The sequence below is a fragment of the Orcinus orca genome, chromosome 18 (assembly GCF_937001465.1).
Source record: "Orcinus orca chromosome 18, mOrcOrc1.1, whole genome shotgun sequence".
Classification (NCBI taxonomy): domain Eukaryota; kingdom Metazoa; phylum Chordata; class Mammalia; order Artiodactyla; family Delphinidae; genus Orcinus; species Orcinus orca.
The window spans coordinates 11,779,895-11,806,833 of NC_064576.1; the positions used below are offsets into that span (position 1 = coordinate 11,779,895).

The 26,939-nt window shown below is 49.0% G+C and overlaps 1 protein-coding gene across 3 annotated transcripts in view; it reads left to right on the forward strand.

Moving 5' to 3' along the window:
• STK24 (serine/threonine kinase 24) overlaps nucleotides 1–26,939 on the forward strand; it is a 107,260-nt gene that overhangs the window by 41,657 nt on the left and 38,664 nt on the right. For 2 of the 3 annotated variants that reach the window (XM_033435103.1, XM_049701181.1), the window contains one exon: nucleotides 6,209–6,439. In XM_033435103.1, coding sequence (XP_033290994.1) covers nucleotides 6,209–6,439 — 231 coding nt within the window. Of the gene's footprint in view, nucleotides 1–6,208; nucleotides 6,440–20,129; nucleotides 20,269–26,939 lie in introns of those variants that run through there. The other variant, XM_033435104.2, reaches the window with a different exon arrangement.

A 26,939-nucleotide genomic window follows, 5' to 3' on the forward strand; every position in this document is an offset into this window, starting at 1 on the left:
GATGTGATAAGGCACAAGTATTAGAACACGGCAGACCCAGACAGTTCCTTTTTCTTTTCCTGGAACTTGGCTTCAGCCCAGAGCGGTGTCGTCTGTGCAACTGTACGAGCGGTACATCTGAAGCTGAGGACCTTTGAAAGTTGATTAGTGATGCCAGGTGCATTTTTCCTTGCCAGAAGTGATCAAAAGAACACAGTAATAGCTGTTCAGGTTTAAAAATATAAAATACTTAAGTCATCATGGAAGTATTTTAATGAATTCTCTCAAAGGATTATGAAATGGGCTGAATTATTGTAGAAGCCTGAGCTCCAGCTGGGCAGCTCTGGACCATCTCTCGGGAAGCGGGGGGAGTTGGAGGGAGCGGCCATCACACCCTTGGATTTCCGCTTCTCAGAGGAACAGGAATCCTGGAGGTTTGGGGCCCCTTTCCCTGTGCTGCGTGGCACTGTGACAGCTGCTTCTGCTGTGCTCATGCCTGTTCATTTCCTGTTTCTGGGAGATGCCAGGCTTTGGGGTAGCCTGTGGCCCCAAAACTTCCATATCACGATTAGTGAGAAAGGTCTGCGGAACTGGGGATTCCAGGTCCCCTGGGCACGTTGCCTTGGCTGTTCAGCTCTTCCCGCGATCCTGAGCCAGTGAAGGCTTTCCTGGGCTTGATGGGGAAGGGGCTTGGGAGCATTTTCACAGCGCAGACCTGTGCCTGGGCCCCCTGAACTGAGGGGGATGCATCTTCTCCGTATTTTGGTCAGTTTCAAGGATGCTGACTTCAGGATGGTTAAGTGTAACTAATGCCCTGGCTTTTCTAAATCTTGAAATTAAAAATAAACAAGAGGAGGTGTGAGTGTATAGAAAGGCTCAGAATTCAGCTGACTAAAGTTTAAAGAGACAGATGGCCTGGAGCTGTCATGAGGCAAAGGGTGATGAAAAAGCCAAAGCCACAGGAAGTAGGAAAACGAGGTGTCATGCGTGTCATTTCCTGAAAACTTTCACTGAACCTCAAGGCTCCCCTGAATGGGAAGTTGGGCTGTTTCTTGACACAGGAGGGAAAGGTTTTGAGGGTATGGGAGAGACGTGAGCAGAGAAGAGACATCAGTATTTGAGTGCCTTCTTTTATAGACAGTGCCCGGGACACGTCCCGCAGCTGGTGGGTGCCAGATTCCCACTCTTAGTGGCAGTTAATCTGGAGAGAGGCTACTGTTGCTGTTATTTCTTTCTCTCTCCAGCCCTTCCCTCAGGGGAGGAAACACAGACCTAGATATTGAGTCGCTCGTGGGGTCACACAGGTTAGTGAGCGTATTCATGAGACTCACACCGCCCCCCCCCCCCACACCCCGCCTTAGAGCGTGATCTCCTGGCTCAGTGCGGGAATGAGAAGGTGGTGCTGGGCATCTAAGTGATGTTCTTTAGTGACTGGTCCCAGACCTGAGTAGTGGGATGTGCAGGTAGCATCCAGCCCCGCCCTTCTGGTCCCCCAGCTCATTGCCCTAGGAGAAAGGAATGGTGGGGGAGGGTCCTGGCCTTCCCCTGCCCAGAGGAGGCCGAGCCTCTGCGTGTCCTGACTCCTGCCCGGGAGGAGCCGGTTGCCTTTCAGGCACGTGGGATGGGTGGGGTGAGGGGCCGGCAGGCATTTCTAATCTTGGATGATGACCAGTGCTTGGTTCAGCTTAAACCTTTCTGAAAAGAGAATTCTCGAGAGGGTTGGCAGGATGGTACCTTTCCTACCAAGGAGATCTACTCTCCTCGGAGAACCGATTCTGGCAGCCGAATCTTGACGTTCCTTTGCGGACCAGGTCATCTCTGACATTGATTTCCTTACCACACTGCACGGGGTTGCAGTGCGTGGTGATGAACTTACGCAAGAATTGCCAAAGGGCGAGGACCCTGCTTGCTTAGGGCCTGCCGTCGCTGTCTTGGCAGATCCAGGGCCCGGTTTTATTCCGGTTTATAGCTGGTGACACAGTGGCCAAGAGCATGGAATGCCACACTACACTTGAGCAGATGCGAGACAGAAAAACTGCGCTAACTTCACAGGTGTGGATGCTGGGGAAAGGGCTTTGGGGAGGATGGTCAAAGCAGTATAGTGAAAACAGCTGTTTTCTAATCTGTTTTAGACCCGGCAAAAGGAAAATCGGGCAATTTATTGCAACGAAACACTCTTCTCCTGAGTATAGAACATCTGTCTGTGCCCTGCCCTCAGGAATGGACACTTTTGTCTGGCAGTGATCGGCGATCTCTGTTGAATTCTGTTATCTGTTGGGTGACAAATCCCCCCAGAACTTTGTGCCTAAAACAATAATGATTTAGTATTTCTCACGAACCCTTGGGTTGACCTGGAGTTTTCCCTCAGGTCTCGCTTGGACTCACTCACTGCCCATGGTCGGCAGGAGAGCTGCTGGCCTAAGGTCAGCTAGGACGCTGGGCGCCCCTCTCCGTGTCTGCAGTTGGCCCGCTGGGTGGCTAGGGCCTGGGTTCCTCTCCACAGTTCCTCTCCAGCAGCTAGCTCAGGCCTCCTTAGGTGTTGATGGAGGTGAAAGCTGCAGGGCCTCAGGCTTAACCTCGTAAATAGCACAGTGTCTACCCCAGGGCCAGCCCAGATTCAAGGGGAGCAGCAGGCAAAGTTGAATAGGGGCCTGGGCTTGGGGATGGGTTAGTTATTAAAGCCATTGTTGTAACAGTGTCCGGGCTGGCCTGGTCCCAAGGATTTCTGTCCCTCCAAGCTGTGGGCTACACTTCACTCCAACCGTCTCGCCCTTCCCTCCGGGTACAGCAGTGGCCTTCAAGTCTGCGCCCGCCTGCCCCAGGTCAGGGCTGGATGTGGACGGGGCGCATTGCAGCTCCTTGGGGGTGGCTTCAGTTGATTCAGAGCCGTGAATTGAAAAGACAACACTCCACACCCCATGGAGAGACGAGGTAGATGATCGTGTTCAGAGAGGGGGCAGAGAGACAGTTAGTAAATGGTCCGCAGCAGTTCTGCTGTCCGGCTGTGCTGTCAGGGCCTGTGCCGGGGCAGCACCCTGCTTCTAGCATCCTTTTTTGTACCAGTTCTCTACTGGGGTACAGTAACACACCAACCAGGACTTGATGGTTTAAGACAGATTCTGTGGATTGACGGGGATTTTGGCCGGGCGCTCCCTTGAGGATGCTCTCCTGTGCCGGGGTTCAGGCTGGGTGGCCTAGGCTGGCCGCGTGCACGTCCTGGGCCTCAGCCGGGGATCCATGCAGTGGCTGCGATGGACCTCCCACCGCACGCTCACTCCCAGCCTCCCCAGCCCTTTGAGGCCCATGCTCAGAAGTCACCACCTTCTGTGGGTTAAAGCATGTGACAAGACCAGCCCACATTCAAGGGATGGGGACATAAGACTATTCCTTTCTTGTTGGAGGAGTGCTGAAGGGGTGTGGATACAGCCGGGATTCATTGGCCATTATTTTTGTAACAATCTCCCACACTCTCATCTCTGGCATGGTAGGGGTTTGGACACATTCTTGTTGGCTTTGTTTTAATTAACTCCCAAAAAGGAACACCACTGTTTTTCTCAGTATGGGGGTGGGGCAGTCAGTGCAGGGGGGTCAGGTCCGCTGACCTAAAACAAGCCTCATTTCAGGGCACATCATCTAGTCAGGGCTGCCTCGCTTCTCCCCCCGGGTCTGCTAAGCAGTGCTTCTCAAAGCGTGGTCCCCACACCAGCAGCACCTGAATCACCTGGGCGCTGATACTTGGCTCCCCCGCAGATGCACTGCCGCAGGCCTGGGTGGGTGGGGGGCGGGTCTGATAAGCCCTCCAGGTGATTCTGAAGGCCTGAGAGTTGAGAATCACTGCTAATGGGAGTTCAGGTGGCTCTGACTGCCTCTTCCGTAACCCTTCCAACCAGTTCCCCCACCCAGGCGCTCTGTCTCCCTGAGTCAGCGTGTTCTTTGGGTCAGTGTGAGGCTGTGGTTTTCTTACTGCTCAGGGGACACCTGGGGACCGTCAATGGTGTGCCCAGGCACGCAGGTGGAAAGGAGAGTAAAATGTGGTTCCCGAATGCCCTCAGCGTGGCGTGCGGCGTGGTGAGGGAGGCTGTGTGCGTGGAGGATGGCCAGTTCCGAGGCAGAGACGACACATTCGGTGCGTACAGGCGGAGCTTGCCGCGTCCAGGCCGAGGAGGTATCAGCAAGCAGTGGATCCTGGGCGTTAAAGCTCAAAGGACTGCACCAGCAGTTTGGAAGTTACCACATACCCTGTAATTTAGAAGTTTGTTTTCAAAGGTGCCTGTTCAGTGGGGGTCTTTTGAAAATATGGATAACACGACCCCCTCCTCCCCCCACCCTTTATGACCGGGCGAGTGTTTGGGGACCTCTGAGTGTCCCGGGTGATTCTTCAGTAGCCAGGTTTGGGGAACAGGGTCCCAAACCCCGGGGAGAAGGAGAGAAAGACAGGAGGCCAAGTCTGGAGCCTCGGGGTGGCTGCCCTTGATGACGGCCAGCCCGGGCGGGTCTGCGCCTGAAGATTCTTCTGGCACCAGGGAGACTGGAAGAGGACGAGTGGGGAGTAGCGGCGTAGATGCCGGGGGACTGGCAGGCTACGGGGGGCCGACCTCGTGGAGGATCCGACGCCAGAGCGGGGGCCAGACTGTGACGGTGGGGACCTTGTGGGGGGAGACGCTGGGGAGGAGTGAGCGGGGAGGGCGACCTGCAGCAGGTGGTGGTGGTTTTTCAATGGGAGACACCCCAGCGTGTTGCCCAGGGCAGAGACAGGCGGGAGGGGCGCGTGGAGAAGGGGGTCGGGGATGAAGCCGCGTCCTGGGGGCGGGCAGGGTGGGTTTGAAGCTTCTGGGATTGGCCTTGAGAAGGAGGGCCAGCCTTCCTCACCCCGGAGGGGAGGACAAAAGGGAAAGGGCATGAGAACGGGAGAGGCTGTAGCTGCTGGAAATGGACGCGGCCTCTCGTGTCCCCCTTTCCTGGTCACTTTTCTCACGTTTATGGATGAGACCTGTGAGCTTTCACGTTGTTCACTGTGCCGTCTCATGCGGGGCCTCTGTGGTGTCCGTTCGCGCCTGTGTCACTGGGGTCCGTTCACGTGGGAAGGGGGCTGGTGGGTGTCAGTTCTCCTCGGAAGCACCGCTGACCACTCTGCGGGTTCACCTGGGACGGCAGGTTAGTGGGGCGCCCGGTTCGCCCACAAGGCTCGGTTAACCCAGTGCCGCCCAGATTGCCGTAGTTCTGTGTCTGTGACCCCTTATGTTCTGTGGGTCCCTCTTCCGTGTCTGGTGTCCTTCCTCCTTCAACCGTCCTCTTCCTCCCTGCTATTTCACAGGGAAGGGTGGGCGGCTCCCGGGCCTTCTGTTGCCCCGTGGGGCTGCAGCCTGAGCGGCTCAGCGTAGTGAGATGTGCAGCGTGCCTAGCTCTCCTTGCGAAGTGTCAGCGTCACCCCTCTCGCCCGCCTGGGGCTGACAGGTGCTGCCCATCGAGAACCCAGCAGCTCACACTTCTCTCTGGTCAGGGAGCTGTTGGGCTGGGTGTTGGAGTCCTTACAGCTGAAGCCTAGGAAGTGTAGGCTGTGTGTGTTTTTCAGCTAATCACGTTGGTGGTTAAGAGCTTTTAGAAGCCATTTTCAAGGGTATGATGTTCACCTGACAAAAGAAAACAGGTTCCTTATTGTTTCCTGGGTCTGGTTAAAATACTTAGGCCAAGGCAGTAGCTGTAAGCGAAGATGCATGAGACTGTATATGTTGGACATGGCCTCTTCTGAAACAATTAAGTGAGGGCGTACATTTTTCCCCCCGTCATATGAGGATGCTAGTTAACCTATGTTTTAGTATATACCTACCTGAATTAAGAGAGTTGAGGGGGGAGCATGGGGAGAAAAGTAGAATTTTTGCTTAGACAAGAGTGATTTTTTTCAATAAGTCCACATGTCTAAGTGTTCTGGTATTTATTTACTTTAATTATACAAAAGCTGGAGCTTTCCCCAGTTTTTATAATCTAGCTGGGTCATTGTTTTTGTTTGCACACTTGCCGTGTTTCATAGTCTAATGTGCACACGCAGGTGAGATTTAGAAATCTTTGTGTCCCGAATGTGAAGGCCTGTGGTCACCGCAGCCTGATCCTTAAGTGAGGAAACCGTATCGGTCCTTGAAAGACCGTGGTATGTATGTTATCAATACAAGGACGAAGCAGTCATAGCCCTGTGAGTCACTGACGTTTCCCTTCTTTTCCTTCTCTCCTCCAGAACCTGAAAGCAGATCCAGAAGAGCTTTTCACCAAACTGGAGAAAATCGGGAAGGGCTCTTTTGGCGAGGTGTTCAAGGGCATTGACAATCGGACTCAGAAAGTGGTCGCCATAAAAATCATTGATCTGGAAGAGGCTGAAGATGAGATAGAGGACATTCAGCAGGAGATCACAGTGCTGAGTCAGTGTGACAGTCCCTACGTAACCAAATATTATGGATCCTATCTGAAGGTAAGGCTTAAAGGTGCAGACGCGGTTTTCCACCATGCAGCACCTGACTGAGACGCGAGCCTTGGACGGGAAGGACTTTGATAAATAGCACAGCAGGTTTTCAGAGGAAGGAGAAGTGTTCTGACCTTCGCAGTCAAAGGTTCTGTTATCTTAAATGTTACTGATAGAATGTATTTTTGGTGAAAAGTGTTCGATGTTGAAACTCCCTTTCAAGCAAAGTATTTCTGAGTGAGACTTTGTCATCAGAAGTGCATTTCTTAAGCTATTATAACGACAACTACTCGTCACCTAATTTTAGCATGGTTTGTGATAAAAACTCAGGCCAACCTAAGGATATTAGTCTTTTGATATTTTCAGTTATCAAATGTGTTTTAATTTAGTGCTGTTTTTTTTTTTTAAACTGCTAAGAATTGAGAATGTTGATTAGTGAGCTGGTTTACCTACATTTGACTTTGAAGAATTCTCAGTTAGTAAATAATTACTTAAACAAAGTAGTAGCTATAATACAACACCGCAGATTGTCCTCGATCTTCACGCAGTTCTTCAAGTGGGAAAGAATCGTATTAAAGACGGTTTCCCAGCCCTGCGTGGAAGCGTGTTGTACTCGTTGTGCTCTACCACTAGAAGAGTTTGAGATCGTCCCTTGTGTTTCAAGTTCCTTGACATATGCCCGTTCCACTGCACTTAGAAATGTCGTATCTTTCAAATGGGGTTTTGGAAATCTTAAGAATTGGTGAAGAAATTTCTGAAACAATTCTCTGTGGAAATGAAAGCTTCACAGGTAGAAAGAACTTTTTCCTAAGGGAGGCAGCAATACGCCTGGATAATGTAGGACTAGGCCTCTTCCTGCCCTGGGTCCATCCTCTCAGTTCTCCGTGTCGTAGCCCTCCACGTGTTCTGGTGTCAGAGGGCTGGTGCAGGCTTTGATTTCGTGGAAATGTAATAATAAGGTGTAAGTGGGAGGGTGGAATATTCGAGAACTGTTGATTCACTAAAATGAATATTTAAAGGAAATAAAAATTGGACGGTAATTCTATGTTTTTTCAATTGCCTAAAGAATGGCAGTATGTCAGAGGTCAAAATGCAGCATTTTGAAAGGGGAAGAATGAGTTTCGGAGTCAGTTGTCCTGGACTTTGAGTTTTTTTTAAAACTTCTTTACTTCCTCATTTGTAAAATGGAAAATTATGGTGTACACCTCGTTGTTGCAAAGATTAAATAGAACTGAGTATGTGAAAGTACCTGGCATGTAGTGGGTACTTAGGGAGTGTTAATTTCCTTCCTTAATTGATTGGGTTTATTTATTCACATTTATCTCTGACATTACCTTGTAGTGGAGGACGTGTCCACTGAAGTGGAAGCAAGGAGGAGAGAGGGTAGCCCACGGTAGCCGTGAATGTTACTGTGAGGGGGGAGGATGCAGCTTGGGTCTTGACCAGGCAAAGAGGGGAGCACGGTAGCTTTGTCATATTCATGATCCGAGAGGAGAGCATCTGTGACTTCCATAGGGAAAGCAGAGGTCTTCTTTATGTTAAACTTCCGTTGAGGAAAAACTCAACAGCTGAAGAGACTCAACTTGAACTCTGTCTACTGTATCAGTTACCCTTTGTGAAATGACGTCGGAATAGTTGCATAGGGAATTCAGAGTTAGGTTTCATGTGGTATGTTGGATTTTAATGTGAATTATGGTAGTTTCGGCAAAGGAAGTGTGGAAGATCCTCACAGATTCTTGCTGACGTACACCAGCTAATATCTGACTGCCGCGGAAGTTCAGGATCAGTGGTTTGCAGGTGTCTCCTTCAGCCTGGGCTCCTCAGCGGAATGTTTTACTGCATGGCGAGGTGATTGCTTTATTGTGGCCAAATGTGGTGTCACCTTGACTGTACGTATCTAGAGATTCCATCTGGTACGTCCTGTCTTTCCTGAGTTGCTCACTCCAAGTCAATCCAACCTTGTTCTGTAGTGGGCCAGTGCATTTATGTAGTTAACCTAATGTCAGTTGCTGGCATAAACACCCTAGGTTTTTAGTGGCTCAATATGATAGAAGTTTATTTCTTGCTCACTCATAGCCCTGATCCATGGGTGGTTTTCCTCCAAGCAGTTGCTCAGGAACCTAGGTTCCTTATGTCTTGCGGCTCTGCCTTCCTTACTCCACACGTGGGTGTGCTCGGCTGCCTTCAGTCAGCATGGGGGCGAAATTGGAGGCCCCTGAGGGGAGCTCTCGTATACCCAGGCTAGGACACAGGGCCCCTTGTTTCTGCTCACAACCCCCGGCCAGGCTCGGCCACGCGGCCGCACCTAACCAGGAGGGGCTGGGAACTGCCGTCTAATCGTGCGCTGCGCAGCAGAGCAGACGGGCTTGGGGCTGAGCTAGACGGTCCTTCCCAAGGCCCCTTTCTCTGCACGAGGTGGGTGGAGCGACCGCTGGGGCGACTTTCTCCACTGACTGTCCTCAGGTGGGATGAAGAGCTGTGATAATTTTGTCTGTAGTGCTTTATGTATTTTACCAGGCAGATTGTCCTTCAGAAAAGGTAACTGCCTCAGGAATGCCAGGAATAATACCACCGTCATGAAAAGCTGCCCTTAATTTCTTAAGCCTTTCTGTCAAATTTGATGAGAACACGTGGACTGCTCTTGTTAAACAGTACTAGTAACTACCGTAAGTTGAGCCGGACAGGAATCCAGACCCGACGTTCTGCCCGTTCTTGGTGTGAGAGAAGTTGCACGAGATGCCTTGGCCCAGAGGAAGACCCTCCGTCATGAGCCAGAGGCTGTTCTCCCATCGTCTTGGTCGCATTATGAGGTTTAATCAATACGATCCAAACTGTCAAGTAAGATACAAATTAAATTCATGTGTAAGATGAATGGGTCTTTGACACAAAGTTGAAAATTACTGTGCCTTGTGTGGTTTTTACTGCCCTTCTAAAACTCCCCGTAGCTCTCAGAGCTGGTCGTTTTAGTTGTTTAGGTGGTGATGGGGGAGAGGGCCTCAGGATTTCACCTTGTGTTGAGGGACTTTTACACAACAAGACTGGGTAAAGAGGAAATGAGCAGAAACTGGTTTCTCCTTTGCTGGATTTGCATTAGAAGATCTCATAATTACGTTTTCGTTTCAATCCTGTACTCCAGAAGGAGAAATTGAAAACAATAGCTAAGTGGTCTAAATATACTGAATGTTACTGAAGATCAGGAGAGGGGCGTGAGTTTTGACTGTGTAGCTATAATCGAATTACAGAGTTGCTCTGTAGCATGTTTCTTCCCGAAATAGTAAAAACAGAAATAACAACTGACAATTCAGGGAGGAGGGGGAATAGTGCAACAGTGAAAACTTAGGTTTGTATTGATGAAGCTGAGGGCCGGGAAGGTCTTGAAGATTATCACATGCCATAGAAGAACTTCATTTGCTGTAGTTTGTTTAATTTTGGGGAAATTAAACCAGCTAGAATATTAACCAGAAGCCTTCGTATCCCAACCATTATACCACTGGAGCTTTTTTACCGCAAAAATACCATCTACAAGGTCACAATGAAACCGTAGAGGGTGGGGTGGTGTGCAGGGGAGAGAGAGAGAGACTTTTTTGGTTTTATTTTTAAGTTAGGCAGTGAAGACATGATAAGATTGTAACAGTGGACAGTGAGGTGCTGTAGAGGCGTCTGAGCCTGATTTCTTTCTTTTTTTCTTTTTTTTTTTTTTTTTTGCGGTACGTGGGCCTCTCACCGCTGTGGAGCACAGGCTCCGGACGCACAGGTTCAGTGGCCATGGCTCACGGGCCCAGCCTCTCCACGGCATGTGGGATCTTCCCGGACCGGGGCACGAACCCGTGTCCCCTGCATCGGCAGGCGGACTCTCAACCACTGTGCCACCAGGGAAGCCCCTGATTTCTTTTTAAGCAGCGTTCACAAGAGCTACTCATTCCATTCAGCAACACAGCTCTTAAGGTTTTTTTTTTGTCTTGGGGAGATTGCCTGCCTCTTAGAATCTCTACTTTGAGATTCACTTAGAGTTATAAGCCAGGATTTTAGTTTGGATCCTACTACAGTTACTTAACTGTCTGGATGTTTCTCAAGCTGTGGACTTCCTCAAGGACAAAATTCAGATAAATATACTTATCTTACAGGATTACTATAAAGATTGAGATCAGATAGGTAAAGTGCCTGGCATGTTAGGGGATTTTTAGTAAGTGCTAATTTAAGAATTTTTTTTAAATTAAGGGAAAAGTTATTTTGCCAACTAACTCAAAATTTATGAGTTGTAAAAACATTATTAGCACACTAAAAATTAGGGTTATCATTTTCTTTCATAATAAATTATTTAATACTCTCAAACATCAGGCCAGTTTCACCAAAGCAAATCAGGTACAAGGCAAAACAAAACAAAACAAAACTGTGTTTATCAAACCTTTACTTGTCCTAGTCATTTTTGTTGTAGTTTCGCTATTAAGGAAACATGTCCATTGAGTGAGTAGTTGTCTAATAGTGGGTTCAGATCCTTGACTTAAGAGTAAGTTTTTCTTCAGTTCCTAAAAACTTTTAGGGTAGTTTTACCAATTGGATTCACCAGAAAACGAATACAGGAAAGTCCCTTTATGTGTTTTAGCGTTGTATGTAAGTGCAGATGATTCTGCTACGGTGTGTGTTATGTACATTAGACGCATTTTGGGGTAATTTTTTAAAGTTATGTTCTTTGGACTTCTGATTTGCTCTTTATCCCCTTTCCTTCCTTCCCCAAAGGGAAAGTAGTAGTTCCTGATGAAACAGAAGTCCCACCCATTTTACGCTTAGGGAAAGAAGTGAAAAAATATTATATAAATGGCTGGTGTCTTTGAATGAGGCTCCTCAGGAGGTTACCATCCACCCCCTGTGTTCACTTCTTGCCCCAGCATGACTATTAAAATAGCGGACTCTTTACTTTCAGAAGCATCCTAGCTTGGGCAATAGAATGTAATCAGCCTCTTACGCTTCATAGCCAAAAAAACCCAGACTAAACTATACTCTTTCCCTTGCGCATATTGTATTATGATTTCATGATCTCGTTATCGCTCAGAGAAGAATGACTAGTGTAGCCACATGACAATGAACATATCTGTTAGGGTACATTGTCTGAATTTATCTTCACTCACCTCCCTCCTGACCGCCCCATGGCAAATCCTGCTCTTGCATTGACCTCTGGTTTTAGACACGGTGAGGAATATAGATGGGTTATTGGTCTTGGGAAGCAGTTGAGTTGAGCTATGTGCCTGGTGTGTGTGGACTCTCCTTTGCCTCGGGGCTTCTTCCAAAAGCTCACAGGTCCTGTCTCATTCACTTCTTTCCTATTCCCGAAGATAGAGCCTGGCACATTCTCCTTGAGATGAAGACAATCAGGTACTAATGGTGTCGTGCACGTGGAACGGTGATCGCAGCTTAACTGAACCGGGGTCAAGATGCCCAGTGTAGAGGGCAGAGGAGAAAGGCGGGCTGCGCCGTATGGAGAAGGCAGATTTGGGGTTGTGACAGGAGCACGTGACTTTGGGGCCAAGCCACCTAAACGTAGTACCGGTACCTCTCTGTGCCTCTTCTGACTGCCCCACGTGTACCCTCCTGCACTGAAGGTACAGGTGGCCGTGTCTGGAGACATTTTCAGTTGTCACGACGGGGCGGGGCTGGGGTGCTGCCGGCACCCTGTAGGTCACCCCGTAGTGACCAGGGATGCCACTACACGTCCTGCTACAAAGAATCACCAGCCCAGATGCTCACAGTGCTGCTTGTGGAATGGATGGTGGTCTTTGGTCCCAGAATATAGAAGGAACAGTGTTTCCAGGGCTGGCCTTGGGGGTGCTTGGAATAGCCCCAAGAGTATTGAAGACAACAGTCTCAGAGACCTTGGTTACTCCCACGCAGTTTTGTGGCCAGAGCAAGTGTGAGCTTTGCGAGCGCTGTGAGTAGCATGTGTCCAAACTTGGACAGTGATTTTGTTTTGCTCAAAGCCGCGCAGCCTTGTGTGCCAGGCTCACAAGAAACCCCGGACAGCATTTGGGGATAGTGGATCCAAAAGATGCTTCTCCCGGGTACCTTTGTTCGGATGTAAGATGGAACAAAGGCTGTGAGGAGTCCTCCGAACATAACGGCGAGGATTGTTCGCCTAGATATTGACCATGACGCTTTCTGTCTAGTGCTCATCCGAAACTCGGCTTCCTTGAGTAAAGCAGTAGAAAACAACCCCGGTCTCCTTTCCTAGGGGTGCAGTTCACCACAGGGAGAGGGAACATTCCCTCACTGCAGGGTGTCTTGATGGGAAGTGTGATTCTCCCTGAACGCTGCACTTACTGCAGAGTTAATATTCCCTAGGACGTTGCTTGACATTGGGAGTGGAGCTGTATACCTGGAGGCCCTTATGGCTAGCAGTTGGCATTGTTTTCTCGAAAACTGATGGATGACCAAGGTCAGAAGTAACAATCTGTTTTTCATTGTTGGCCTTGGTCATTAGAGTAGCATTAATGAAAAAAAAAAGACAAGCGAGATGTTGATACCTGGCTTTTTTTTTTTTTTTTTTTTTTTACCCCGTGTGTATCTTCAGTTTTTTGTTGTTGTTTTAAGCCTGGTGTGTTACTCTTGGTGCTAAAGCACAGCTCTGCTTCCTACAGCCCCTCTGGGCTTTGAACCAACCGCCCAGCCAATCAAGTGGCCTGTTCCGTTAAGTCAAGTGTTATTTTCTCATTGTATTTCTTTTCCCCTTTGCCATTTATGGACATCAGATAAGGGAGAGTTGAGCTGTGTTTTCATAGTTTTCAGTTTGTGGCACCATCATCATCGATCTATGTAAGCTTCTTCTGTTTTGGCCAGTTTTTTATTTTTTATTATTTCATCCTTCATCCCTACCACCCTTCTCTTGTAGGACACGTTTTGATATGTCTTTGAATATGTGTGTCTTGAGTAGATAAAACGTTGTTCATGTACTATGTATGAGTTTATTTTTTCCTCCCACATAATTATTTAAAATTTGCGCACGGTAAAATTAACTTTCTGAGGTGTATAATTCTTACAGTTCTGCACACTTTAACGCATATGTAGATTCTTAAAACCACCAGCACATGCAGGATACAGAACACCCCAACATCCCAAAGAACTCCTGACCATCTCTCCCCCCACACCCTCAGTCCCTGGCAACCACTGATCTGTTTTCTGCCCCTGTGGTTTTACCTTTTCTAGAATGTCATATAAGTGGAATCACACACCTTTTGTTACTGTCTTCTTTCAGTTAGCATAATGTGTTTGGGATCCGTGCATGTTTCAAATGTTTGTTCCTTCTTATTGGCAAATGGTGTATTGTTGTAGGAATATATACCTACTATATATACTATTGTATATATACAATATATAATATGTATTGTGTATATATATATAATACTATAGTATATTATATACTATATTAACTATTGAAGGGCACTTGGTTTGTCTCCGTATTTTGGCGGTGATGAATAATGTTATTAACATTCATGTGCAGTTTTTGTATGGACGTAAGTTTTCATTTCCCCAGGGTAAACGCCTAGACGTAGGGCTGCTGGTTAATTCTCCAGTGTCTGTGTCAGTTTACATTCCCGTCAACACTTGGTATTGTCAGTTTTTTCAGGTTAGCCCTTTTAGCAGGTGTGTAATGGTATCCCATTAGGGTTTGAATTTGCATTTTCTGTAATGACTTAGGATTTTGAGTATCTTTTCGTATGACTTACTTGTGCAGCACTCTGGAGTAGGACACTTATTAATACAACTGATGGGGCTTGGGGCAGGCCCCCCCCAGATATGCCCGTTCCCACCCCTACACTACCATGTTGTTCAGGATAGCTTCACCCGTTTACACTCACACTAGCAGTGGGAGGTTTTTTTGCTGGTTCTTCTTTCTCCCTTTTTTCAAAAAGAAAAGCTTTATTGAGATATAATTCACATGCCATTCAATTCATCCTCTTAAAATGCACTGTTGAGTGGTTTCTAGTATATTCATGGAGTTGTAGCCATCATCGTAGTGAACTTTAGAACATCTTCATCATCTGATGCGGAAACCCCGTGCCTGTTACTGGTCACTCCCTATTTCCTCCCAGCTTCCCCAGCCCCAGGCAAACACTTAGGTGCTTTCTGTCTCCGTATAGGTTTGCCTGTTCTGGAATGTCAGGTAAACAGAATCATACAGTATGTGGCCTTTGTGACTGGCCCGTTTCACTTAGCGTAATGTTTTCAAAAAGTTCATCTGAGTTGTAGCATGTGTCTGTACTTCATTCCTTTTTATTGCTGAATAATATTCCATTGTATGGATATATTACATTTTATTTACCCATTCGTCAGTTGATGAACATTTTGGCTGTTTCCACTTTTTGGCTATTAAAATGGAATAATGTTGCCATGAACATTAGTGTACAAGTTTTTGTGTAGACATGTTTTCAGTTCTCTTGGGTATATGCCTAGGAGTGGAATTGTTGGGTCACATGGTAACCCTGTGTTTAACCCTTTGAGGAACTGCCAGGCTGTTTTGCAAAGCACCTGCATCATTTTGCATTCCCACCAGCAGTGAGTGAGGGTTCTAATTCCTCCACATCCTCCTGGCATCTTTGATTATGGCCACCCTAGGGGGTGTGAAGTGGTATCTCATTGTGGTTTTGGTTTGCATTCCCCTCATGGCTAGCGATGTTGGGCCTCGATTGTCTACTTCCTTGCCGACATTGATATACAACTTTTTTTTTTTTTTGCGGTACGCGGGCCTCTCACTGTTGTGGCCTCTCCCGTTGCGGAGCACAGGCTCTGGACGCGCAGGCTCAGCGGCCATGGCTCACGGGCTCAGCCGTTCCATGGCATGTGGGATCTTCCCGGACCAGGGCACGAACAAGTGTCCCCTGCATCAGCAGGTGGACTCTCAACCACTGCGCCACCCGGGAAGCCCGATATACAACTTTTTAACTTTTCCCAATCCCATAAGTACAATATAGTATTTTTTATGCTTATTTGCATTTCTGTTAATAGTAGGTGTGAGTGTCTATTCATATATTCTTACCCCTTGGGATTTCTTACTCTGTTGAATTTTGTTCATATTTTTTTTAGTTTTCCATTGGCTTTCCTGTATTTTAGTGTTTGATAAGTATATTGAAGTTACTCTGTATCAGTTTGAGATACCACGAGTATTTTCTCTGACTGTTATCCTGCTTTTAACTTCAAGGTGTCTCGTTGAAAAAACTCCTTAATATTAATGTAGTTAAATCCATCCGTTTTTACCTTCTGATTTCTGCTTTTGGGATCCTGTTTAAGGAACCTACTTGTTTCCTAAGGTTAAAAATATATTAAATTTTTTCTTTTGTTGGCTTTATAATTTTGCCTTTTACATTTAGATCTTTTATCTGTCTGATATACAGTTTGAAGTAGGGATTTTATTTTTCTCCATGTAGAGATAAGTTTCCTAACACTATTGTATAAAACAGTATTTTCCCCACTCGCGTATGATGTTATATCATATACCAAAGTCTCATATGTGTCTAGGCTATTTCCGGATTTTCTGTTTTATTTTCCTGGGCCAGTATCATTCATGGTCTGTGTGTGTGTGAATTGTTATTACCTTGGCCTTGTTTTAAGTCGTAATATCTGGAGTGATAACCGTCTCCACCTCTGCCCACATACATGCAAAAAATGAGTTTGTACATTTTCTGTTTAAAATCTTACTGAAGTTTAAACATTGATTTTTTTTTTTTTAACCGTATGTCCCAACCCAGGAAGATTTTTTTTTTTTAATTTATTTTTGGCTGCGTTGGGTCTTTGTTGATGCGCGCAGGCTTTCTCTAGCTGCGGCGAGCGGGGGCTACTCTTCGTCGCGGTGCGTGGGCTTCTCATGGTGGTGACTTCTCTTGTTGCGGAGCACGGGCTCTAGGCACGTGGGCTCAGTAATTGTGGCTTGGAGGCTCTAGAGCGCAGGCTCAGTAGTTGTGGCACGTGGGCTTAGTGGCTCCGCGGCACATGGGATCTTCCAGGACCGGGGATTGAACCCGTGTCCCCTGCATTAGCAGGTGGATTCTTAACCTCTGCACCACCAGGGAAGTCCCTAAGCATTGATTTTTGAGGAGAATTGACATCTTAAGTCATCCCATCCTTGACTGTGAATGCCTTTTTTCTGGTTAGGTTGTCTTATGTGAGCTTTAATACAGTTTAAAATTGAAGATCGGGCTGGTTCCTAGGCACGTAGTTTTTATTGCTATTTTGAGAGATATATTTTCGGATTGGTTATTGCTTAGTTTAAGGGAATGAGTTTGTTTTTTTTTTTTCACATCGTTTCTGGCAATCTTGCTGAACTCATTAGTTTTCTATGCATATGTTCACATCTACAGACAATGATGGTTTCTTGTGCTCCCGTCCATTCATATCACCGTCTTGCATCCTATGTTTTGGCCGTGACCTCTAGACTGTCGACTGGCAGTGACGGGAGCGATACACCTGCCTTGTTTTTGACCTTAAAGAAATGCATCTTAAATTTTTCTTTAATAAGTATGGTATTTGCTATAGAATTTTCATGTGTGGCCTCTTTTTTGTTTGTTTGTTTTTCCATTAAGGAAGTCTGCTTCTATTCCTGGTTAGACTTTTTTTTGTCTTGTTTTTATACAAACAAACAAGAGCACATACTTTTTTCCTGTTATTTTGAAGATAGTTATGTGATTTTTCTCTTTCAGTCTTGATGTAAGTAGATGGGAGTCAGCCAGATCTAAAGTGTGCCCTTTCTAATTTCTAAGAAAAAAAAATTGGTTTCATAGAGCAGGGAAAGTCTTCTCTAGTTGCTGTTGCCAAGAGGCTCCGAGAGTTGTTTTATTAGCTGAGAGCTGTCCAGTCCCCCTCCGTTACATGTCGGTTTTGTTCTGTTGAGTTCTGCGTGGTGCTCACAGATAGAATAGGAAAATAGAACCTGACCTGGCCTTGGACAGGGTTCCCATTGCCGATTCTCTCCCCAGTACTTCTTTCCCGGTCATGGGTTAGGAAGGATGCTGAGACAGCATTTTAGCTGGTTGTTCAGTTGATCATCGAGTATTGACTCACTTCTGGGGCTGGCGCTTCTGCATCTCGGCTCCTAAACTTTCTCTGGGTTCTGGGGTGGAGGGCTAACGCGGCTCAAATGACAGCTGAGAACACCGTGCGCTGGCTTGTGTGTTGAGTTGAGGAGACGTTTGTGTTTTGCAACCGGCGGGAAGGGATGGCTTGTGGGTTGATGCCTCAGAGTCTCTCAGGTGGCAGCTGGGAGAGGCCCTGTGTGGCAACATGGAATTGTTTCTCCCTTTGCTGGGGTCGGTCCGAGACAAACAGGAGTACCGTAAGTGGCAGGAGGCCGTGGGAAGAAGGGGGGCTCCGGGTGGCTTGGACAGCCTTGGTGAGCACACAGTTCTTTATGTTTCTGAATTTACTGTAATGTTAAATCTTCTTCATACATTGGTTTTAAGTTCCACTTCGGTACCTTCCCTCCGCGTTTTGAGCCAGGTAGGTTGGTGGGATAATGCAGCTCCAGTTTGACTGAAAACAAAAGTTTGGGGATTGCGGGGAGACGTCTGCAGATTTGGTTTTGGGAAAAATCATAAACAAGCTGGAGATGAAGCCTACTTAGAAAAGGGCGGGGGGGCTGGGCGATGGTTTGCTTTGTACCGTATCCGTCACTTCTCCGTACTTTTCTAGCCATTCTGACCCCAAGTTCTAGATCTGGAGACGGTCCGCCTACCTCTGAAGATGCCATCTCGGCTCTGAGTGAAGCCAGAAGTGTGGCTGGTCACCTGCTGTCGGAGCTGTGTCCTTACCTGCAAAAGAGAGAGATCGGACACCTTGATCTTTTAAGTTCATATCCATCTGATTCAGCTTAGCTTGCCGTTTCGTGAAACACTTCTCGTGCACAGAGAAGTTGGAATCCCAGGCTGTTAGAGCGGGAAAGGGCGTTGGAGGCCCCTGGCCCCCACCTCTTGTCCTCTAGAGCAGAAAACCGTGGCACGGAGAGGCCACCTTGTCGGCTCCCACCAAGCAGGATTTTCCTTTGGGGCTGGAAGGAGCGCGGGCTTCCCAGAGTCCCAGGGCCAGGGGCCCGAGAAGGGAGAGGGCTGGACAGGGAGGCTTCCGTGGGTCCCGCCCTCGGTGGCTGCCGTGGCCGGTGTTGCAGCGTCCGCCGTCCGCCACCACCGTTCTGTGGAATTGGGCATCGGCTCGCGCGTCCGCGTTCCCTTCGCACGCAGCCGTGCAGCGCCCACCAGAAGTTTGAGCAGGTTAGCCCGATGGGGGACCTGCGGGCTCCTGGCCCGGGGTCACCGTGTCACGCTTGCCATGGTTCTGAGGCTGGAAAATGTCGTCTTCAAAGGGCCGTACTGTCCCAGTGTGGAATTTTGACTTACTGCCACCTTATTTCCCAGGTAGTCCAACGGGAGAAATTCTTGCCTGGCACGTGGAAATTGTTTTATTCGATCTCTAACGCAGAGCTGATGTTCACTCTGTAGCTCATGTGTGTCGGCCGCACGAATTTGCATTTGTTCCAGGAGCCGTGGCCCCTCTGACGGAGATCAGAAGCCTAGCTGATGCTGCAGAGTCCCCGTTGGTGCCGGGCATCTGGCTTCCCTCGCGGCCCTGGAGCTGCCTCAGCGGCCAGAACCTCCATCCCACCAGCCCTGCGGGCCGGCCCCGTCCCTCCCACACCTCTGCTTGCGCCCAGTCTCTTCCAAGAACCCCCCTTTGGTTTTGTGGTCCCGCAGCTGTCCTGTTGGCGCCGCCTGTCTTTTTCCTCACCTGAGGATGGTTCTGTGGTCGCCTGTGAAATGCCTCCTTTCTTTGTATGCCTGATGCACAGGTGACGCAACAGTGTTCTGATTTCTGTTACTCGCATTACTGCGGTGGCGTGTATCAAACATCTTCAGGTATTTCTTTGAAGGAAAGAGGAATTTTTTGAAAAGAAGGAAATTGTTGATACTATATGCAGTAGAATGTATAGATAGCTTTGCTAGCGGTGCAGTTAGTTGGGAAGTATTGATGTTTTGGCATTGGGTAGTGGTTGGCTTACTGCAGGTTGAATTGCTAAAAGCAATTTATGTAACCTGTTAAGTAGACCAAGCATTTGTTACACTGGATTAGGTATTTAACTTAGTTTCCTGGACTTTGATGATTTTTTGTTGACTTAGTGTGAGATTGACTTTCTGATTACGTGCTTCAATTCGATCTAATGAATTTTCCCTGTCATAAATGGGACTCAGCGGAGCTAGGCCAATGGCGAGGTTGCTTATAGACCAGTGCTTATGGAAGCTAATCACCCACATTCTTTTCCTCGTATAGAAGCGTTTTCCCTTGCTTTTAGCTAGGGCTGGTATAGAGTGCCGTGTAGATTTTGGAGTCACTATTGGTCCCATTTTTTGAACGGGTATGAAGAGGTGGAGTTTGCTTGTGTTGAAGTATTTGGTAGAAAACGTTGGTTCTTTAAAAGCGACAATTGATTTCTGGCTCCTTTTTGAGAAGGAAATGCTCTTACGCTTGCTCTCTGCACCAGGGTGTGCCTTCAAGACCCCTTGCCCTTCTCCCATCTCCTGCATTCCTTACCTAGGTGGAGCTAGCTGTATTTCTGGACACTTTGTGTTCTGAAAGTGGAGATCCATTCAGAGGCTGACAGACTTGTCCCTAGAAGAAAAGGGGCATAAATATGCCAAATGCAAAACCACAATGATTTCTTTGATTGCAGGGACCTTTGGGCCAGCTTGCGGTAAGAACTTGCCTTTAGAAGATCCTTTGGTTCCCATCCATGTCTCCCTCTCCTCAAAGGGATGGCAGCCCGATGGACAGTGGGCACATGCCCCCAACACGGACAGACTTCCACGGAGGTAAGCTGCTGTCGGTGCCGCCCAGGCAGACGTGCGCCCTCCTGGTCAGCCCGAGCTTTGCCCCCATCCACACCTCGTGCACGTGTGTCAGAGGCCCTGAGGCTTTCTCTCTTGTTTCCAGCCAGGGCTAGGGTTCTGCCTCATCAGGTAACGAGTAACCCTGTTTCCACGGGGCTTAGGAATGAGTGGAGTGCAAGGCAGCTGTGGCCGCTTTCTCCGGATGAGGATGGGGATTCCCCTGAGGTGGTGCTCGTGAACTCACGGTCGGCCCTTTGTGGTTCTATGTCTGTAGTTCACCGCACGTCGGGCTTAACTCTGGTCACTGTGAGCCGCTGTTGCTTTGGGGACAAATTTGCACAGAGTCTGTTTCCCTTCTTGCCTGATCTGGGGGGACACTGTTGACGGGTCTGCTGTCAACTGTTGTGGTGGGTCCTCCGCCTGAGTCTGGTGCGTGTGCAAATTAGAGACCAAGCTCTCAGATTCTAGAAGGTGTTGCTCCAGATCTTGACCCAGGGAAGGCACGGCAGACGGGAACTCCTCGTCTCCCTAGGAACGGACTGCAGCCCTGGACCGGCTTGGTTGCTGCTGGCACAGCCTGTGTCCTCCTGCTGTATTGCTTTATTCTTCAAGGAGTAGATGCAGCAGAAAATATTAGTGTATTTCCTAGCAAAGTTTTGTTGTCGTTTTGGTTTTTGTCTTTAAGAGCTTAGGTTTCTGGTTGAAAAGAGGAGAAATTTTCACTTGTCTCCCTGGGAAAAGGTGCTGGAAGTCAAGTTTCACTTATACTGGTTGAATGTAAAACTTTGGAAGGGGAGGTATGGCTGCTGAGAGAAATGGGTTTTAACCTGAGTGTGATCTTTCTGGCTTTGCTAATGGACCTCACTTCTCCCCTTCTGGCAGTGACGAGTGGAGTGAGCCCGTGGGCGTTGCAGGATTGCTGGCTGTGCAGGGTTGCGAGGTCTCGGGGGCCTGGTTTTTGCAGGGCTGTGTTCTAGAGCACGAGGGACCGCGTGGAGGGGCTGCTGGGAGCTCTGGTCAGTGGGAGTCACTGCAGGGGGGTGACTCACGTCATGAGGAACAGGGAGGCGCCTCCCCGCGGACATTTCCTCTATGACAACTTGTGCACGTTTTTAAGAAAGGAAACATCTTCGTTGTTAACTTTTGGGGTAGGGTGGGGCAGGTAACTTATTCCAACCCGTTAAGATCATCTTTCTGACTGTTGTAAGGGTCTCCTTCCCGAGCCCCCGGGCACACTTAGGAGCTGCGCTCGCTCTGGCTAGTGTGGAAAGTATTGGGAGGATCATCTCCTGGTTCTTACATGTTCTTTTACTTTCCAGGTCCTGCATATTGTGTTTACTTTCTAAGAGGTGCATTAAGCCATCTGCAGTCCCTTGCTCTTTCATTCGTGGACTATCTGACGAAAACGACAGCAGCTTTAATATAAGGGAGCCAGTAACAGCCCAACTTCCATGTGAGAGCAGGAGGTTATGAACTGGAGGTTATTAAGTGAATTTAATTCTAGCTTTGCTTCTTGGTTTAATAGCGAACCAAGTTTGATATTACTTTTTCTGGTTTTAATCAAGTTTCTGCCTCCGTTTGACATTGGGGAAATTAGAGTGGGTCCATCGGAGTCGCTGTCAACAGCAGTGGCACGTTCTTCGCCTGACTTTCTGCTGTCTTCTTTGAGCAAATGATGATTGGGTCTCTTGGCCCTCCTGCGTGCACCACAAGTGTGCGGGGTTGTGTCTATCTTTACCTTGTTTCTAAAAAGCACTCTTGGTAAACGGGGATCTTTGGCAGTTGGGTTTAAGACTGGCCCCCCTAGAGCCCTTTTTTTTTTTTTTTTGCGGTACGTGGGCCTCTCACTGTTGTGGCCTCTCCCGTTGCGGAGCACAGGCTCCAGATGCGCAGGCTCAGTGGCCATGGCTCACGGGCCCAGCTGCTCCGCGGCATGTGGGATCTTCCTGGACCTGGGCACGAACCGGCGTCCCCTGCATCAGCAGGCGGACTCTCAACCACTGCGCCACCAGGGAAGCCCCCTAGAGCACATTTAACTAGTGCTCGCTTGTGCCATACTGAAAAAAACCAAGCCGAAAATGTTTCCAACGTATTCATTGAGGTGTGTGAGCCCTTGATGACTTGGGATTTGAAGTGTCTTTCCACACAGGCAAGCCCACAGGTGTTTGCTTTTTAAAAACTGCTAGTGGGATTTTGTGCGTGTGCAGCAAGTCCTGGGGATTCTGAGCACTGCCTCTCCCTGCAGCAGCACGTTCTGACTGTGTTGTTCATTTGTGTCCGAAGGTCGTCCTCTCCTTTGATGCTAAGGCCCAGGTTCTAGGGTCTCTGGCCCTCGCGTCAGCTGTCCCCCCGCTGCCGTGTCACACGCCTCCCTGCTTCTGGGCACTCGGAGCCCTGCTGCCCCGCCTCACTTGGGCCAGGGATGCAGGTGTGGGCTCTGCACCTGGACCTTCTTTGGTTGGTGAAGGAAGGAGATGCATAACCAGGCAGTTATCACCCCGAATAAGTGCTCTGGTGGCTGGGGCCCAAGTCCAGGAGGAGGGAGATAGCAAGGAGGTTGTCGTAATAAAGATGCCCGACTGAAGGAGGGGGAAGGGAAAGCCACACAAGGTGGGCGCCAGCACATGCGACTCCTGTGTGCTGGTCTCACCGCAGGGCCAGAGAGGAGTGTTGTTCAAGGTCAGGTAACTTAGTTTGAACTGTATTCGACCACAGCAGACAATTGTATACATGCGCTGAGTTCTCCTAGTTTGTTATAGAGTAGTGTGGTTATCTGCTCCAAAAAAAAAAAAAAAAAAAAGAAGTACACTGGAAACATTTGACAGAGGTGGGTTTCGCCTCTTTGCTGCCGTTCCCTCCCTGCGTCTCTCGGCCGTTCCCAGTGCCCCCCCTCGCCACCCTCTTGCTGCTGAGTAGGAGGAGGGGCCTCCGGGGGATGGGAGGAGGGCGCGTGCAGGTTCTCTGCAGCTCCCCCTGAGGTCCTGCTCCTGGCCGGCCACCTCGGGGACTCCTGCGAGGCTGTGCACGTGAACCCCACCCCGGTTCCTGAAAATCGAACCGTGTTTCGTCACTTCGGTTAATCAGAGACTCGAGAGTTTCAAACCACATGTAAGAGGTGTGAATGATGTGATATGAGCATTGTTGGAGCCCTCTGTTGTAGTTTCCCTTTCTCTCTCTCTTTTTTTCTTGTATTCTCATTTCAAACTTGAAGCAATAACTTGAGTCACCAGACTTTCTAGAAAGACAGTATCTTGGCTAGTCTGACATGGATATACATGTGTTACTCATTGTGTGTGGTAAGAAAAGGTGTGGGCACTAGAGGACGTTGAGGTGTTTGACTGTAAAAGTCTAGACGTGTCATCAAAAAACGTGAGCACCCCATGGATCTCATGAGTCTGAATAATGCAATTTGCCACCAGTATCCTTCACGCTGTCTGCGGGCCTATTCAGTCTTTGTCTGTAGGCTGAATCTCACTTTTATCACATAGTTGGCACATAAGTGGGCTCTGCGGATTGGCGGGGGTGGGGTGGATGGGGGAGGGTCTCACACTGACTGGAGAGCTGCTTTCTACCTGCCGGAAGGCTCTGAAGGTGGGTTCGAGCTAAGGGAGTGTTTCTGGATGAGCCCCCTTCTTGAAGATGTTCGTAGGTGCTACCTGATGAGATGTTTGGACACGTTGGGTCTAGTAGGTTTCCGTTACAGTATTCTCAGAGCTGCTGAGCCTTGAAGGGAAGTTCAGTATGTGGCATTTCCTAAATCTGTTTCTTTGTGGGACCCTTCTTTCTCTCTGTGTCTCTCTCTCTCTCATGGTAAGTTTCAATTCTATAAAATCCCCAGAGGGAGCCCTCTGGAAGTAGCTTCTCTTGTCAGCACTTGGGAAGAGCCTTAGAAGGCATCCACTGTGGTTAAGAACGTAAGTCCGGAGATGCCAAGTTAGCACCCAGTAACAGCTTTCTGTGGGTCTCCTGCTGGTATGCCGTCTTTAGAAAAGCATTCCTTTCAATGTTGGTGGTTTAAAAACTGGATAAATTGACAAAGGACCATGAAGCATGATACAAAAGGCAATCACTGAAATAGCATGTTCATGTTTTAAACAGTTTTATTTTTCAGTAGATAGTTTTCTGAGTGAAACTGTGGGATTTGAGAGAAAATAAGCTGTAAAAGTATTTGTGCGTGTCTTGTTCATAGGAAACACAAAGATCACAAGTGCTGAAGCCTATGGTAGGTGTAAAATCCTAACAGAAATTGTTGGGGGCTTGGTGGTGTTGGGGGGTGATTAATACCACATTTCCCTAAAATCTTTTTGTCTTGACTTTTCATAAAAGCTTGCCAAAGATGTTTCTAAGATTTTCTCTGCCCCAGGTGGGGGTGTGGTTCACTCTTTGTTCCTTTAATGAACACTCGAAGGTTAATAAGCCGCTTTGTTTGGGGTGGACTGCAGCCATGGGCCCTCAGGTCTGGGGAACGAGACAGCCTTCCTCTGACGGGAATTTCTAGTGTCTCATTCGCCTTTCTTTTCCTTGGTTACTGTTAGTGCTTGGCCTCCTTTTCCTGCTTGTCCTTTTGCACACTCGTCCAGTCCAGGGTCTTCACTACTGCCCGAGCTTCCAAATCTCAGTGCCTTGCCTGGACTCTCCCTAGGCCTCAGATCCACTTAGAGAAACGCCTGCCGGGACGGTCCCCCTAGAACATCCCCTGGCAGCTTCACATTCAACCTGCAGAGCAGGGACTTCTTCCCTCTCATGAGCCAGGTCTGCGTGCGTCACAAGTGTTCCCATTAGGAAGGGATTGATTGGAAGGTGCTTATTTAATCCAGAGGCAGTAATAACTTAGAGCCGGAACACGCAGGGGGCTTTAAAACCTGCCAGTGCCCCGGCCCACCCCTGAACGGGGATCTCGGGGCTGTGGCCGGACTGTGTTTGTGAACAACCCGATTTAAATGCCCGAGGTGCAGGGTCCCCTCCCAGCAGGCCACGCATCAAAGATGCCTTAGAAACACGTTCAGGCTTTAAAGGGGTGAGCACGTCAGGAACGTTAGGCCTTTGTTTGAAGCTGTCTTCGAGGGAACCATGTCGAAGGCCCTGGTGAAATCACCCGTGGGCTCTGAGAGACGGAAAATCTGGAGACAAGAGTCACCAGCACGCTCTTCACCAGCGGCTCTCTGGGGTGGTTTGCCTCCCGTCCCTCCTTTCCCTCCCCTTCCTGTCCAGTCGCTCCCGCGGCCCCTCCCATGGCCCTGCCGGCAGGAGAGCAGGGGCGGTGGGCTGGGAGCGTGCCCCCGAGGGGGGTGTTGGGCGGCAGCCCAGGAGGGGCCCACAGAGCCTCCTGCCACGGGGCTCCCCCTGCTGCCCGGGCCTGGAGGCTCCTGCGCGCCGTCCAGCAGGCGGGCGGTCCCCGCCGGGGCCGGTGTCAGCCCATCTCTGCGCAGCCCGCTCCCGCAAGCAGCTGGCCTCACGGAGGGACCGAGGTTACTGTGGGAGAAGCCTCCCCGGGCCTGCCCCGTGGGCTTCTCCCGGCGGGACCGAGGACAGAGCGGCCCGCCCCGGCTCTCGCCCGGGCACTGGGGGCCGCAGAAGCGCGGGCAGAGGCCGAGGGGCTGGCGGGTCGCGGAGCTCTGCCTCCGGCTCTTTCTCCTGGTCTGGTCTTCAGGGACCGCGACTCATCATTTGAGGTAAACGGGCCACCTGCCTCCCGAGTCGAGAGGACTCTGGAAAACGCCTGCTGCTTCTGGATATGCTCGACCTCACGTTGTTAGACTCTAAGTACATTAAAACCTGGCGGGGCGAGTGGGAGGTGTGCCAGGAAGCGATACGATTGGTCCGTTTTATCGTCTGTTTGTGATTCCGCTGGGTTATTTTCCTAGGTTTTTGGCTTGTTCTTTTTAAACACAGTTGATTTCAGAGTTCCTTCCAAATATCTGCCCTGCGTCCATGCCGCTACTTTCTGTGTTCGCTATTTGTCGGCCGCCATTAATTTTCTATACTGTCTAAAGAAAATGGGTTTGGGGTTTATGCTTCTACGTAAGTGACGTGAACATGAGAAGGTAGAGTCTCGGAAAAGGGAGGAAATTCACGCACGTTTTCATAAACGTGATCAGACGCGCAGCTCTTCAAAACTTCCTTTGAGCGGCAGTTTCCCAGATGCTGGATTGTTTTTTTTTATTTTGTGGAGAGCGGCCAGATTGTCGGTCTACACGCAGAAGGGAGCACCAGTGCTGGCCCAGGGCAGAGCCCGTGCCGGGGACGCAGAGTCCGTGGGCGCTCAGTTGTTTAGTCACCGGCTTTGGTCGCACGAAGAACTGGCAGCTACAGCCCGTCTGGCCTCCTGCAACTCTGCGAGGACAGCTTTTCCCTCTGCAGGAGCCCTGGCCTCCGTCTGCCCTGGTGGTGCAGTCAGGCTGCTTTCTTCCATGAGGATTGCCTTTCTCTGAGCAACAAACAAAAGCTTTATCCTGGTGCCTCCGGCTAGGATTTTAACAGTCTCCCTCCACTTTTGCTGCCTTGTGTCGTCTTGGGCATCATACTTGTTGATTCCAAGTGTAGAGACAAGGGTGTCTTTGGTTCTCGTGAGCCGCCTGCCACCCCCAGGCTAGCGGGGCCCTCATTTCCCCGCAGTGATCTGCTCAGTCATTCAGCCACGTTGGGGGAGCCCC